Raw genomic sequence first — 16,375 nt, 5'->3', positions numbered from 1 at the left:
CTAGCTTGAATAAGCATTTAATTGTCCACAGTGAGTTTTTCAGTTCACCTCTTTTATTCATTTCAATCAAAAAGGGATTCTGGTATATCCGTTTTTCTTCTCCTTTTTTTTCTCCTTTTCTTAATAGTTTCCTTTGAGAAAATGAGAACATTGCATTTTGCTTGTTAACTCAGTTCAGGAATTGCTATAATATTTCCCAGAGCAGGTGCTAACTACTGGACTACACCAAAGAACTTTCAATGCAATTTAGTATGCCAAACCCCCCACTGTAAATCAAGAGGGCGGCTCCACCTGGGTTCTTTCAGCTTCCCGAATGTGCACTATATTAACATTAAATGTGACTTTGGAATTCAAGGTACTAACCTATTTGATTTCCCCTTTTGTCACTTTTTTTCTGAGCATTGAGGTTTGAGGTTCACTGCATGTTTGACTTTCCCACTAGATGGCTCATGCACTTTCACTGGGCTGAACTTATAAGAACTTAACAGAGTGTCTGTGTGTGAGTGAAAAAGATTACATTTCCTGTGACAGTGAAAGAGACAGTTTGACAGGTGGTGTCATCCAACCGTGTAAGGTAACAGAAAAGATGCTTATTTTACATTATTTATTCATCATTTGTCAATACACTGATTCCCCCCCCCCCCCCCTCTTCAATATTTGTTAACGCACAGTCTAAATGAATGTTATTTACTTTTATATTAGGTAAGCAATCAATCTAAATGGTAAAAATGGTAAATGGCCTGCATTTGTATAGCGCTTTACTCAGTCCCTAAGGACCCCAAAGCGCTTTACACTACATTCAGTCATTCACCCATTCACACACACATTCACACACACTGGCAATGGCAAGCTACCTTGTAGCCACAGCTGCCCTGGGGCGCACTGACAGAGGCGAGGCTGCCGGACACTGGCGCCACCGGGCCCTCTGACCACCACCAGTAGGCAAACATGGGGTTAGTATCTTGCCCAAGTATATTTGGCATGCAGCCAGGAGGCAGCCCTGGATCGAACCACCGACCTTCTGATTAGTGGCTGACCTGCTCTGCCACCTGAGCTACAGCCTAAAGGCAATCGCAGCAAACTACACACACAGCAGTGTTGGGGAGTAACGGAATACATGTACCGCCATTAAGTATTTAAAATACAAAATATAAGTAACTGTATTCCGTTACAGTTACCGTTTAAAAAGGTGGTATTTAGAATACAGTTACTTTGTTGAAATAAATGGATTACACGGCGGTATTTTCCTGTTTCATTTCCTGTCTCATTGAGTAACGTAACACGTTACAAAATACATTTTGGGGCATGTATTCTGTAATCTGTAGTGGAATACATTTTAAAAGTAACCTTCCCAACACTGATACACAGAAACACTCAATGCACAGACATAGCACCTCCTATATTAAAGTCTATTTAGAGCTGTAAGATTAAGAAGGTAGATGGAAAAACAAATACTGGTTCATAAAGTAATCCATTTCTTTCAGAGTTTCACAAATGTTAAACTCTCTCCAGCAAAGTGGGTACAAAAAAGCTTTAAGCAAAAGTATAGGCAACTCACCTTGTGTCCGGATGTTATAAAAGTTTCTTTGGTTGCAGGCTGCGAAGCTGCAGACATGTTAATCTTTAAACTTTTTCTTTGCCCACAACAAAACTGAGCCTCAACACATGACTCACAATCCAAAGGGCGTGACAGATGGTGTCAAAGGGCAATTTCACGATGCCTTTAATGACAGCCCCGCAACTACCAACTTTTCTTAGCACCACTAACCACATATCACAAAGATTTATTCTGAGATTTTAATGTACTAAATCCTAAATCTATCAAATACTTCCAGAGACACTTTATTTGCTAGCTCTTGAGCTGGCTGTAGCACTGCACCATCTTCTGGAATAACCAAGTATTACACTTCATGGGTGAAAACACGAGGTTTTATGATATCACATTTTTAAAGTTTCCAGGAAGGCTTTCTACAAGATTTTGGCATGTCTGTGTGAATTTTTGCCCTGGAAGAAATTTCACACATTTGTTATAACAGAAGCCTCCTACTACAGGACCACACCCGAAATGAGGGAATACTTAAAGCCCCCAAGAATGGGTCGTTTTGTTTTATGCAAAAGGACTGAATGAAACACCCAAAATTAGTTATTAGTAGATGTGTCCATTTAGTGTATACAGCACTTGACTCAATTATCTGTTTTACCCAAAGTAGCAGATAGAATAGCTTTATAATTTGTTTTTCACATTCAATTTAATGTACTGTGTTAGTCCCTCACAGAAACCTTCACATGCTACTTTTAATAAGACATATGAAAGGGAAGCTTCTCTGCATAAAGACAAACACTGTCTTTTTTTATATCAATGTATTAATGTTTTATTCTAATTACAATAAACAGAATATATCAGTCCCTTATTTGTACAAAAATACCTGAAAAGGTTACAATTAAGATTTATCAGCCATTAAACTCTTTACAGATTGAAGCAAAGCACATTATGAATACAGAAGCTCTCTCTTACAAAAAGAGAAGTTACCGTTTTCTTTTTTGCATTCCCTGAAATACATAAGTTTATATTTTTATAGACATATTTTTACTTTTACTCATTTGTACAGCCACATTATCTTGCATTATGACAATGTTATGAAAATGCACAAGAGTCAGAACAGATTGCGCCACCTTTGCAGAATAAGGGCCAAATGTCTGAGCTCCAGAAGCACACCAAAACTGCAGCTGAAGAGAAAAGCATTCATTCCTAACAGCTTATACCAGATTCAGAGTGTGTGTGTGTGTTTTATATGTAGTCATCAAGTGTTTATGGACAGTAGCTTTGCCATTGGTCCACATCTTAGACCTAGTTGGTGCACAGCAATGGTGGTGGGGTGTATCAGAGGCACGATCTGTGGGTACAAGTTACCTGACTGCCAAAGCTTACAACATGCTCCAACATGAGTGATATACGCTTGTCTAATTTGAGTGTGTATTTGGCGGTGCGGGAGGGGGGTTGAATCAGCTCAGGAAACCAGTATTTCAGGCCTTTAACAACAAACAGAAAAAAATACAAACAAATTATGGAAAAACCAAAAACACCGTGTTCTTTAAAAATTGCTTGTTCTGTTTGATTTTCTCCATATATACTTTAAGTAATCACAACTAGCAAATGGGTGGTGCATGCAATGGAGAAAAGTCTCAACTTAATTAAACTACAATATCCAAGTTTGTCATCATTGTGTACTCGTCTTTTGACAGATTAGTAATTTTAACATGCTTCAAGTGCGCCCTGAGCAACCCAGGTGTATTCAGTTAGGCAAAAATATCGATAACCAAAAATACTTACTCCACCTTCCACGTGTTCCCCAATTTAAACTGAGTTTCGCATTTAGTGTTAGTACAACCCTTACCGTTTTTATGTAAAATATAAACCCACACTTACAAAGCTCCCTGTACTGTCCCTCACATGGTAACATCTGCTACATCAAAACAAAGCCTCATTGGGGGGTACTTAACATTTTCATATTACAATAAAACTAACGGTAAGGACTCAGCAGCTTAGGATGACTTCCAGCAACTGTGAAACACTTTGTGTGATAATCCATATTCGTCCAAATCTCTGCAAGTAAAACATCAGTGACAGACTCCTCCCACATTCATACAATGATTAAAAACAGCATCGTCCTTTTTTCATTCTTAAAAAGATACCATTATTGTAATATTGTTTATTATATCCAATCTAAAATTTTTACTTTAATTTCTAAAACTCCTTTTTAACAACAATGTTGTCCTCTACCTGACCGAGTTTCCCAAAACATTTGTGGATTTATTACTTTAGTTCATGTCTATGGTTCTTTAAGGACACCACGAGAAAGCCAACTTTAGAGGTTTTGTGTTCTGGAAAATTTTGATATCTGGAATAAATATCAGAACTGTCAAAGAAAACTGAAAAAAAAAAATTTCAAAGTGATCAATGCTTTGGGAAACCCAGATACCTTTCATTCTTTCATTTTTCCAGCGTGCCATCATTTGGAATGACAATGTTAACACTACGGAGGCCAGTGTGCTTTAAACATGACTTCATAACAAGACTGATGATAACAAATCATTGCTGAATAATCAAAACTAAAAAGTCAATATAGGTCATGTCATTACAATTCTATTAATCACCCTGAACAATGAATTTAAAGTAATGACAAAAAACAAAAACAAAGTACTGAACAGCGCCGAGAAAAATATCTAAAAATTTCAAGTAATCAGTCACATCCAGGTAAATAAATAAACATTTTGCTGCAACAATAAAAACAAAAAAAAGCCATTGCATCTTACATAAATAATGGTGAACACACGGAGTGTCAACATAGCGCTGCTATTCTGCATCTCACTTCTAAAATACCTTAAGACAACCTGCTGGCAAATAATAGATGGCTGTTGATGTAAAAATGGTAGAAAAAAATAAACACTCCGCAGAGATTGTTGATTCTGAACCTACTTAAGTGGAGGAAAGCGAGAGCCTCCAACATTTACGTCCAGTGTAACTTTGAGATGCCAGTTGTGCGTCATCTATAGTGGGAGTGTACGAGTCTATCCAACGAGAAAGCTGATCTATATGGAGACTCCAAACTGAAACAGGTGATTCTAGGAGCTCCATCGCAGACAAGTTTTCAGCCAATATAACATTTATTTGTATTATTCAAATTGTTTTGTGTGGGACAAAAGGTAGTCACAACTGCTTCCAGACCAACTGTATGAGCTGTTCTCAGTCTGATGCTCCTATTGTTGTCACTCAAACACACATATTTAGTAATATTTCCAGTTTTCCCTCTCTGCTTACAGAGTATGTTCACTTTATCGAAGAGCAGGCTGAAGAAAGAGTAACAAGGCCGGGATAGGAAAAACGAGAAGGCGGCGATACAGGTATCACTGTTGGATGTTCTGATGGTGTACTTTTGTGAAAGGTCTTTCCTGGTTGTAAAAAGGTGGGCTGTAAATGTATGTGTGACTGTGTCTTGGTACAAGTAGTTCCAGGTAGAAAGAAAGAAAAAAAAAAAAAAGGCAACATTATGTGAGAAGTAATGCACAGAGTCTGCCATTAATGTCAGAGCACGCCAAACTGTTTTCATTGCCACATGTTTGTTTTACAGCAGTTATGAGGTCATTTATGGAGCAAAGGAGCGTCACTGTGGGACGGAGGCTCCCCACAGGATCGTCTGCATCTCTGGGGGGAATTTTGTGTTTTATTTATTTTTTTAAAACGAACCACATTTCCTTTGATGTGTTGGTAGTTACCTCTAGAGGAAATGCTAGTGGTTATCCTTCCCTGTGCTGTGGCAAAGAGAAATGAAGCACTGATACCGTCCTGCATACAGCTGCAATAGTATTTTTTTTTCCCCAACTGGGCCTCAATTTAATTTGACCAAAATTCACTCTTCTAGTTTGTTTTTGTGGAAGTTGCTTTAAGAATGTCTTGGAAAACTGAATTGCAGGTAGAATAGATAAAAAGCTTATGTGAAAATCAAGAGCTTTTAAAATCCAGGATGCAAAAAGGTGGATTTTGTCTTTAGTAATGATAATAACTGAAGCTGTGTGTGGGAAAAGATTTTGTACTTATACCAAAAGCTTTGTTTCAATAACCTTTAATTTTTGCAAAACTCAATGGGATTAAAAAATAGAAACCCTGGTGCCTCAAAATGTCCATGCATTCTTATGACACTAGAGGGCGATGGCACCACCTCACAGTTAAGTAATGCGCCACTTGAGAGATCATGCGGCATCCAATGCCATGCCCACTTCCACGAGTACAAAACTAAGAGACAAACTCTTAATTCATTCTGAGGACATTTGATAAAAATGAGCGAGACTCGTTTGTCCTTAAAGAGCAGAGTAGTCCGCATGAAAGCTTCAATTCTCCTGCTGATTGTCCAGTTGAAGGGGAACGGTGCTCACATTTGAGCTGCGTGGTAAAACCTCGAGGGTCCACGCTTTTCTGGTGACTATTGGTAAGAATAATGTGGAAGATTCTGCAACAGCATCGACACAAATGGCAGTGTTCATTTCTTTCATCTTCTCTTAAAACTGCGAGCCTCTGGAGTGAAGTTGTGCATCAGACTCCTCGAACCTCCATGCAGATGAAACGAAATCCCCCCCCCACCCAAAAAAAAAAAAAATATCAGCAGTCTCCAGCAAGCTCACAACAATATAAAAACAAGTGTAACAACAACAACGTCAGTCAATTCACCAGCTTCTTACAAAGATAAAAACAAAAAGAAACGATCAACGGGGAGATTCTTTTCATTTTAGGCAGAGTCAGGTCAAGTGTTGGGGGGCGGGGTCATGTGATCCGAAGGTGTCATAAGGCCACGACGGTGCACGGGTGTTTGAGTTTGCAAGGCAGCACTCCTCTGTTGAGTTGGTAGAACTCCACCAGCTGAATCAGGTCGGTGAACTTGGTGGCGCCGTCATCAAGGCTGAAGAAGCCTTGGCCATCCTCTTCACACTGGCGGCACAGGCGAGAGCGAACGGCAGAGGGAGGGAAGAGGTGGAAAAGACAACATCAGACTTTCCTCTTATGGATCAACAAAATAATTTGAAATGTCTGATCGGTGCATTTTTTAACATAGCTTATGAAATAATGCTTTAACCCTGAAAAGCCTGGATCATCAAGTGGAGTGATTACTGAACCTTATGACAAATTTAAAAATTAAATATCAATTTGCATATATGTGTTTTGATTTTGCCACATTTGGAATTTCTGTGCAATTTAGTTTTTTATATTAGTGCTGTCAGCGTTAATATCGTTAAAATGACGTTGACGCCGTGCAGCGGCTACATACCATACATACAAATAAAAAAATAAATAAAAATATAAAATATAAAAACACTGGTGGTTTAAAGATCACAAACACTCATAACTATGGTACACTTGGCATTACAGGGTTAACAGACTAAGCTACCATGGAAGATGCAGTATTTAACAAACGTATTAGACCAACACCCAGTGTGAGTTTTATGCCACAGCTGCCCTAAACAACAACAACAACAACAACAACTGCTTGTAATTATCAAATAATATTTTTCTTTCTGTAATGGTTAATGTAATGGTCCAAATTTAATATTGTATTTTAAAAAAAAGTTGAAAACAATAACAAACATTTAATTTGGCATCTTAAGGGGAAAAAATGAGTTCATTACTTACATACCTGAACAGGAATTATACTTGATTAATTTTTGACAGAGTTCTAAAACTCTTGTGTTTACTTACTTTAATTGTGGTCTAATAGATTTGGCAAGCACTTAAATGCAGTAAAGTAAAGCCATCAGGTGCAACAATATACAAACACGCACGAGACATGTAACAAGTAAGCGAGAGTCTTACCGGTAGGATCTGGAAATGCTTGATTTTCTGGTGATGGCACAATGTGAGCACAAACGCCTTGGGATTACTCTGACTGACTCTCAGCAGAAACAACCTGTGCGACAAAAAAGGAGACGAAATGTTGTAAAAGCCTTCACTTAGTGTTACAGATTATATATCTATATAGACACACCGATATATAAATAAATAAGTGTAAAAATATATAAAGAAAAAAGCTTTGCCAGCTTACTTACCCATCTACTTGTCCCTGCTGGTGGATAATGCGGTGGGACTCTTCTCTGGTTATCCTGCCATGGAACCAGAGCTGAGCTATGTGGATGACTGCAGAGAATAACATTTTTTTTTAAAGTACATTTTTATAAAATAACATTATATACACAGAAAGAATATGCAAAGTTAGGGAGCAGTTGCAAGTTTTTTTTCCTGTTTTGCATTTACCTGAGCTTAGTGAGGAGTGGTGTAATGGACTGTGGGACCCCAGTATGTTCATTCGTTGAGTCCTCTTCTGAGAAAGATGCCACACAGAGACAAAACAATGTGGTTTAGTTCATGGTCTGTTTGAGCGACAGTAAACAGCAGCAATTTGTAGCTTCTTAACATAATTCTGATAACTTTAAGTGAAAAACAATCACTAAAACAGTAAACAGGCTAAGGAAAGATCAGATCAAATGTGGTGAACGCATGGTCTAATTTTAAGACTGTGGAACCTGATCATTGTCTCCTTTACAATTGGACAGAAAATGGAATTTCCGACAGCCTAAATCAAGTACTTAAAAGTCACCTTGTACATTTATAAGTTAAATGAATTTTTCCAACTAACTCTCTATAATCATCGGAGCAAACATAAACAGAACTGCAAGGATCATTAAAAAACAAAAACAAAAAACCTAACAGGTAACAAAAAGCCGAGCATCTCTCACCCGCCACGCGTGCCCCTCCTCCATGGCAGCACTCTGAGCTTCGACCGGGTTGTCAATCACTCTGCCTATCCTCCCTGAGAAATCCATTGCCACGAGGGAGTTCTCTGATACGCTCCTCTAGAGGGAGACAAAGACACATGACAGTCAAAATACAAGAGTGCAGACAGACTACATACGAAGGCAGATCATTTACCTAAACTAAGTCAGACTATATCCTTACATGCATAATCACTCCAGTAAACTTACCACAGGAGCTGAAAAGTGTGAAAGTAAAGTTTTCCTTTGTTGAGGAATCTTGTAATTCTGGTACAATACGATCCCATACTGCAAAGGAACAGAGTAGTGAATAAAGGCCATCAAATTACTTGCATTACAAAGAATTAAAAGTATGCTAGAAGTCATGTTGGCTGTACTGTGATGTAGGCAGTGCAGAATTACCTTAAAGATTCGAAAAGCAGTCATCCAACAGCTTCTGCTCTGTTCGTCCTCTGCACACAGCATTCTCAGCTCCTTCATATCCCCTCTGCTTTTATTAGGCTGCCAATGAACAATTTACACAATCAGAACAGAGACTACGCTCACTGCATCAAACTCTTATTTTTGACACCACTTCTATCACCATTATTATTAATTGGAGAGAGAAAGATGATATGAACAACAAAACCAAAGACAGTTCATCTGAGTTTATAACTCATAAATCACAGGGAGGGAAAAAAAAAAAAAGTTGCTGCGCTGATAAACCAGTTCCACTGAGACAAGAAACGGCACAGGATATGAATCATACTCAGCTCATAATATTTCATCATTCCACTATTTCATAATTAGATAAAATCTGTTTCATCTCACTTGCGTCTCACCTTGATGCAGAAGCCGTAGTCTGTGGGTGCGCCGTGCTGCTTCTTGCCTGTGATGACAGTGAAGATGTTGCTGTCCTCAAGGTCTGCTAGTAACTGTAGATGTCTGGGCTCCTGGAGACAGAAATTAATAAATCAAAATATCAGAGAGGAGACAGCCCGGAGGCACACGAACAGACAGAGGCGTGTGCAACTCGGCCGTCAATAATACGGAGTTTCTTTCAAGGAGATTACATTTAAGGTGGACTGTATTTCGCGTCTGAGATGAATGGAGCGAGCCGCCGTTACCTTTGAGGTTCCTTTTGTAGAACAGTAGAGCCCTGAGCGCCGCAGAAACATGTAAACCTTCTTCCATGATTTCCTTCCCACGTCCTTCATGTACAGATGCCCCTGGATTTCTGGACAGCTGTTGGTGGCTAGGAAGTTCTAAAACAGGGAGCAGGAAAATGCAAATAAATAACAATTTATTCCCTCTGTCATTTCTTTTGTAAAAAGGAGCCAGATTACATCTGAAGCCTTTGAACCCCCTGTCACTACCACAGGCAGAAAGCTGGCACCATCTGTAGGGGTATCAAAGACAGGAGGCTCATTGTGACAATGTGTGAAAACTCAAAGGCTGTCACAATCCTGATAGTGACATTTGTACATTTAATTACAAAAAATAAGAGAACAGTATATGCATAATTTACTAATACTGCTTGGAAAAGATATGTCTGTTAAACTCAAAAGAAAAACTCCATTAAAACTGTGTCCTGTTGTGTTTTGTGGCTTTAAAATGAAAATCGTGCATTTCTACAGGGAAGCCTAACTTGTCTTATAGGTGTTTGAAGAATTGGGTGTTTGTGGTTTCCATGTTTTAGGAAAGCATTTCACCGTGAACTGCAAGTCAAGTTACTGAAGCTGATCTGGAATCTGTGGCTTGCGGGTAAAGGCAAACTGTTCCACAGTACTTTTGAATATTTAAAGCATGTGTTTCCCAGTGTTTTGGAAACAATTTGACATTAGGCTTCGTGCATGAACATTATCCAAACTCTGCACAGTCACACGGAACGTTAATACAAAGAGCTGTCCCTTGGAGGCCGTTCGCTTCAGTAACTTACTCACATGCATCTTGCATAATGCCAAATATTGCAAACACCTGGAGGAGCTCAGGATTAGAGAGCGCCTTGGTTTACACAGGATTCTAATTGAGTGCAAAGATCTTGTGTTTGGAAGAATTCCGGCTCTGGAAATTCCTGACAACTCCAGCTCACCTCATTCCGATCCAGTTATTAACTCCTCTATGCAGAGGATAAGTGCGCATAACTTCTATATGATCAGCCGGACTTAAAAGCTTTCTGTGAGTGGCTACCTTGAAGTGATGGATTCCACTTGTGATTTTAACTCTGACAGCTCCATTACATGATGCAGGAGAACGCCAGCCAATCCCATTAAGATATTTCAAAAAAAAAAAAAATAAATAAAAAATCTCCTACCAGACATTTTCTCTTTTTTGATATTTGTAAAGAGTATATTGGGAGTATTAGTGAGAAGCCAAAAAGTACACATGACACACATGTGGAAACAGTACTGAGAAAACATACAACAGGTAGGTGCAGATCCCAACTTGGCTAATAAAAACAAACTGAGTGTAATTACCTAGAACCCCAAAACAGAACACATGGCTCGAGGCCCGAGTCATTCTAACCAAAAGGTCACCATTTGAAAATTTTCCACTATGGAACTACGCAAATTGTTTAAATCCTATTGCAGAGACACTCAGAAGATGGATGTATGAACATAAAGATATTTGGAGATTTATACACAGGAAATCCCACGAATATAAACCTGCCTCGGCCCAACCTGTCTAAGTCCTTACAGATTTCCTAAAGGGTGAGAAGTCTGGAGAAAGGATCATTCAACATCTAACATGTATCGACAGCCAGCTTTTCTGACAGCCATTTACAGCATCTGTGATAAAAACATGAATAATTTCCTAACATGTACAGCTGCGAGTTGGATCTGAAGCTCTGAATATGATGATACTGACAGGCACAATTTTGTCCACTAAGCAGAAGCCACTGGACACACCCACTGCAAATTAAAACGACAGCACATATTTGTAACTACATTAGAGAAAGTCCACTAAAAAACTTCAGCAAACCTATCAAGTTTTTTCATTTTGGTTGCTACTACAGCTTTGACAAAAAAAGCATCTTAATATATCCGACCAGCCTCCTTCACAAAAGCGGCTCACCGAATTACCATCATAATCCTCCAGTCCACAACCTGCCCCCACCCCAAACCTCCCACAACATTAAAAAGGTAAATGTTTTAGAAGATATTTTATTTTTTGCCCCATCATTCATTCCGCTGTCTGTACATTTTAAAAGACACTGTTAAAAAAATTCAATTCAGCTGTGTTTTGCTTGTATTTCAATCAATAAAAAAAATAAAATAAAAATAAATAAATAAATAAAAATTCCCAACCGCACAAGGGTAGATCCGAAACTCTGCGTTCTATTTCTGATGGCTTAATTCCATCCATCACAAGAGCCGGACCTGTGGTGTGCGCCGAGACAGTCGTGTCAACAGGGGATCAACACTAGTTATTACTGCAGGCTCTGACGAGACACACTGTCTAAGGGTCAGAGGTGAGGTATGCCAGCTTGATTGTACAGTATGTATGTAGCAGGTGCTGACTCTGAAAACGAAACTGTTTGCGTGTTAAGAAGAGCAGCGAGACTGCAGCGTGTGTGAGCTGTACGTACCTGAAGGAGCTGAGATGGTAGAATTGCATGATTAGTTTCCTGGCACCACGCGACCATGTGCTCTGGGAAAAACGTCTGTTCAAAGAAGGAGGTGTGGAGAGAGAGAGAGGCAGAATTACAGATACTGTGACGATAATTATAGTGTCAGATTTTGTGACAGAAGTACAGGTGACTACTTTCATTATTGCAGTCTGCTGTAATTATGAAATAATCTGCAAGGTTAAGTTGGCTCAAATTTGCTGTTTTTACAGGCTCTGTATTTCAACAAGATGCTGTCACGAGTGACGTGGCAAGTAAAGAAGTGTGTCAGGAAAAATAATTACCAGGGGGTTTCTGAAGAATTCATATTTGGCATAGTTCTTCCTGAAGAGGAATCTACCGTCGCTGTTCATGGAGGCCTGGACCTGAACCACCAGCTCATGGTCTTCTAGACAGCGCTCTGAGAGGAGACGGGAAGAGAAAGTCAAGCTAATTTCACAAGCTTGGCCGAAAACATCTTCAACATCTCACAAACACCCTCGCACCAAACTTAAATAATTAAACAAGAGAAATATTAGTCATCAACATTTCTTGTAAACCAGAAATTAAACTTAAAGGGGGGAGAAAAAAACAAACAAACAAAAACTCAGTGGGGTACTTTCGGCTGCTCCCTTATTTCCCAGGAGATTGCCACGGTGGATGTTTAATTTGGCACAGATTTTACGCCGGATGCCCTTCCTAATGAAACCCTCCCATTTGTACAGGCTTGGCACCGGCATGAGGAGTACACTAGCTAGCTTGTGAGTTTGCGTCTCCTTCCGTGCTCAAACCAGGAATCTTTTACAATTAGAAGTAACCGTGTTTACTACTACTACACAGCAGAGCCAGAAAGGAATCAATCGCAGTCATTTGGTCTAAATTTAAAAAAACAAAAACAAAGATAAAGATTTTCCCAAGATAAAAAAGGACAGGATGTCATTATAATAATTGCAATGTACATATGTCCGTATGTTCCCCATCTCTGTCGCTGACGAGTGGACCAATCTTGATTAAACTTTGCATAAATATTGCTTAGGGCACTGAGTGCCAACATCTATATGGGATATACAAATACTTTATGCTAATCCCACAAAAGTAAGTATTTGTACATCTGACAGTTCAATTAAGCACCGAATAGAATCTCAGATTAGAATGGAATCACAATAGGATTTCTCACAGCATCAAACTGTAGTGATTCCTGGCATATGTATGTTTATATATTCCCTATGTAGTATATATCCATATAAATCACTAAACTACAGATGTGCTTTATTGGTTCGTGCCCAGTGCCTCTCAGTGCTACTAAATAAATGGTTAAATCTGCGAATCAACTAAAAGTGTCCTTGAAGGAATGTGGAGTCAGAGGTCCTGCTGATTTAGAGTTTCTGATTGTGACACATTGGACCGGAACATGAGTCACACGGTTACAGCCTCCGAGTCCTGTCATGTCTTAAATTAAAGACATCCTGCCTTTTCAAGTGCATCTAATTAAATAGTGGAACTTACCAAACTTTTTGAGGACCATTAGACACCAGATCAGACACAACTCTTTCATGTAAAAAAAGGAATACTCGAGAGCAATTTTTCAGTAAACTCATCTCACATTATTATCTCATTCCATGAGCCCCCTCCTCTTTACCCCCGCGGCCACAATCTCCACTCTGTCACGACTCATCTTTCTCTTTCCGTTTAATCCTGTTGCCTGTCTGATGAGTCACTCATGTTCGTGACCGTGACTCACCCTGGCAGCCCCACCTCCCCGCCTGATAGTTGTTAACCTTTGCAAACCCACTAGCAGAGGTCAGTGTTACTTATCTCAAAGGGCCATTCAGCAGCATAGCAAGAGTGGGCAGCAGGAATAGGCACCGTATTGTTCTAGACTCCCGGAAACATCTATTCTCGTCTACCGTCCAACTGCATGTGCACACATTCGGGATCACATGCCGTGTGTGCTGACCCGACATAAAGCGGGGGTGCGCACGCAAATGGAGGCAGGAGTCTCACATACTGCTACAATTCAATTTCACTATATGAAAGAAATATTTAATGCACATATTACAGTGGCCGGCACCTCTCACGCAATTAAATATCAGCAAACAGCTACCGAACCGAGTTTTGGATATTAAAACGTTCCATCAAATACTTAACTGCATTTATCACAAATGCAATTTTGTCTTTTATGGCCACAAGGCTATTAAAAAAAAAAACAAAAAAAAAACCCAAAATCAATACTTGAGGGAGAATAAAGTAAACAAATGTAATTATGGCCTGTGACAAGCAATTAAGCACATCTGTTAGCTACTCAAAAATACTGACGAGAGCCACATATATGGAAATGTGTCAGCAAATGTGTTGTGATGCATACACTGAGCTTACTTTGATTTTTTTTTTTTAAGAACACACATACAAATGGAGTGAAGCAAGTATAACATTAACAAACGGCACGCTGACGTCTCACTTACTGAAACGTCTAAACACTGGAGATGATAAGTAGCAATTCCAGACCTGAAAAGAACAGCGTTGCAGTACAGGTGTGCCAGAACAGAATAAAGGGCTCCCAGCCAAAAATGATGTCACTCACAATAAGCCAACTTAACTGTATTTGGCAGCAAGGTGCTGGCAGGAGTGATGAGAAATGTAAGCAGATCATGATAGATGGTGAAATGTAAGGTTAGAGCTTTGGGACTTTTACTTGCAGAGAACAGATCGTATTATTCCAAGTTTCCTCACCTGACAACATTAACAGCTAGCACAAAAAAATAAAATAAATAAAACTACACAAATATACTGACACAAGTTACTGGTTCATAAATTAAATGTCTTTTTTTTGTGTGTTAAACCGTGTTTCTGTCTACTGTGCACTTCACTTCCAGACATGCAGCTCTATATAAAATTACACCCCCTTCTCTCCCACATCTGTTCAACTGTGCAGACATGAGCAGAGAGCACAGGCTCAACTTGTCTCTCATAAGTGCTTTATAATTGCCCCCTCCTCGGGGGTTTCTTTCCTTTTTTCTTAAACAGTCAGCTGGCCACAACCTTCCAAAGCCCCTCTTATACTGCTGAGTCTAGCACAAAAATCACCCGGACATAAATGTAAACCTCTGCGGCCTTCTTAATGCAGCACCAAGTTAAAATAGAGCTGTGTCTTTATAATGCTACATTAGTAGTTTGGTAGTATTCGAAACTAAATGTCACATTCTTAAACTTTTTAGCAAATCGGGGTAAATGTTAAGCCAAGTTGGCCGCACTGCGTTACCTTCTTTCCACCTTTTTGAATAACTTCAGCAGTGTTTACCTCTAAATACAAGAAGAACATATAGTATAACACACTACACATGTCCCTACTAATGAGCAGCAAAATCATCCCCATCAGGTCAGCATCTGGTGCACTCATTGGCTTCACCTCTCCATCAGTTACAATAGCAGGTCTAGTAACAAAAGCTTTAAACAACTCCATCTGCTAACACATAACCACCAACCTCTCAAACCGTATCAACTGTAATCACATTTTAGGTCAAAATATTTCCCAACAAATAGATCAGGGCTCATAATGACAGGTGGAAGTGTCCTGGATTCTTTGTCCATTCCCATTATGATTGTTTTGTATTGTTTTTATTTGATCTTAAATCAGTCTGCCAGAGTTAAAAATATCAGGACGTCCAATATAATTACTCTGCACTGGAACTACTTTCTCAAAAATTAAACAACAATCAAAAGCATACTAAAAGAACCTCAAGATATTGATTTTAATGTAATCGTGCACACATGGAGATTAGACTGTCTTTTGCTCTCATTTAACTGCTCGGTTTTGAGCTTTCTTTTAGATATTTCTTCCCCAAATAATCTTTTGTCTCTTCTCTATTGAATGTGAAAATAATTAACCTGTCAGTACTAAAATAACCCTCCTATCGGCTACTGCAACTTTCCACACAGCCACTGCGTGATACTGGATAAGATCAATGGAATTTTTGACTTCATGCATGCATATGCTTTCTAGCATGCACTCATGCTTGAATACACGCCTGGGTAAGAATCAGCGCCTCAACTGTCCAGCCAAGTATACGGGCATGCATGCATGCATGCATGCATAAATATCAATGCACCTGTAACTCAGTGATTGAATTGCAAGTCTGAGCCCACCCATGAGCCCATGGGTTTCTGTGTGGGAAAATGTGCCTGTTCATGTGTGCTCACGGGTATGTGTGTCTGTGTATGAGACTGAGAATGTTTTCAGGCTTCTACAGCTCTGTTCCTTACCTAGCCCTAGCAGTGGGTGGTGTTCAACAAGTGCCCAACTGTTGTCATCCACACAATGGCTTTTATAAACCAGGAGCTGGCACAGGTCCCTGGCTGTCATGTTGGCTGGGATCTCCACAACTTTACCCATGCCGTCTTCACTGAAGATCTTCACAATCTGTGACAAGAAATCCAAGGTTTCAGTTTGAGTGAACAGAAATCACATGAAGGTAG

General features: G+C 39.4%; 2 protein-coding genes across 4 annotated transcripts in view; both read right to left on the bottom strand.

Moving 5' to 3' along the window:
- ddc (dopa decarboxylase) overlaps window positions 1–1,687 on the bottom strand; it is a 31,769-nt gene extending 30,082 nt beyond the window's left edge. Inside the window, exon 1 of the mRNA XM_026185264.2 lies at window positions 1,559–1,687. The gene's annotated coding sequence lies outside the window, so the exon portion shown is untranslated. The remainder of the gene's footprint in view (window positions 1–1,558) is intronic.
- A 3,918-nt stretch (window positions 1,688–5,605) lies between these two features.
- grb10b (growth factor receptor-bound protein 10b) overlaps window positions 5,606–16,375 on the bottom strand; it is a 64,504-nt gene continuing 53,734 nt past the window's right edge. For 2 of the 3 annotated variants that reach the window (XM_026185943.2, XM_026185944.2), the window contains exons 6-17: window positions 16,163–16,319; window positions 12,208–12,323; window positions 11,885–11,959; window positions 9,423–9,560; window positions 9,138–9,248; window positions 8,719–8,817; window positions 8,527–8,604; window positions 8,281–8,397; window positions 7,799–7,865; window positions 7,594–7,681; window positions 7,361–7,454; window positions 5,606–6,481 (exon numbers count right to left, since the gene is read on the bottom strand). In XM_026185943.2, the coding sequence (XP_026041728.1) occupies window positions 6,335–6,481; window positions 7,361–7,454; window positions 7,594–7,681; window positions 7,799–7,865; window positions 8,281–8,397; window positions 8,527–8,604; window positions 8,719–8,817; window positions 9,138–9,248; window positions 9,423–9,560; window positions 11,885–11,959; window positions 12,208–12,323; window positions 16,163–16,319 (1,287 nt within the window). In that variant the 3' untranslated portion in view covers window positions 5,606–6,334. The remainder of the gene's footprint in view (window positions 6,482–7,360; window positions 7,455–7,593; window positions 7,682–7,798; window positions 7,866–8,280; window positions 8,398–8,526; window positions 8,605–8,718; window positions 8,818–9,137; window positions 9,249–9,422; window positions 9,561–11,884; window positions 11,960–12,207; window positions 12,324–16,162; window positions 16,320–16,375) is intronic. The other variant, XM_026185945.2, reaches the window with a different exon arrangement.

This window comes from Astatotilapia calliptera, chromosome 11, assembly GCF_964374335.1.
Source record: "Astatotilapia calliptera chromosome 11, fAstCal68.1, whole genome shotgun sequence".
Taxonomy (NCBI): domain Eukaryota; kingdom Metazoa; phylum Chordata; class Actinopteri; order Cichliformes; family Cichlidae; genus Astatotilapia; species Astatotilapia calliptera.
Note: the sequence above shows the minus strand (reverse complement) of the source record. Positions and strands in the feature narration are given on the sequence as shown.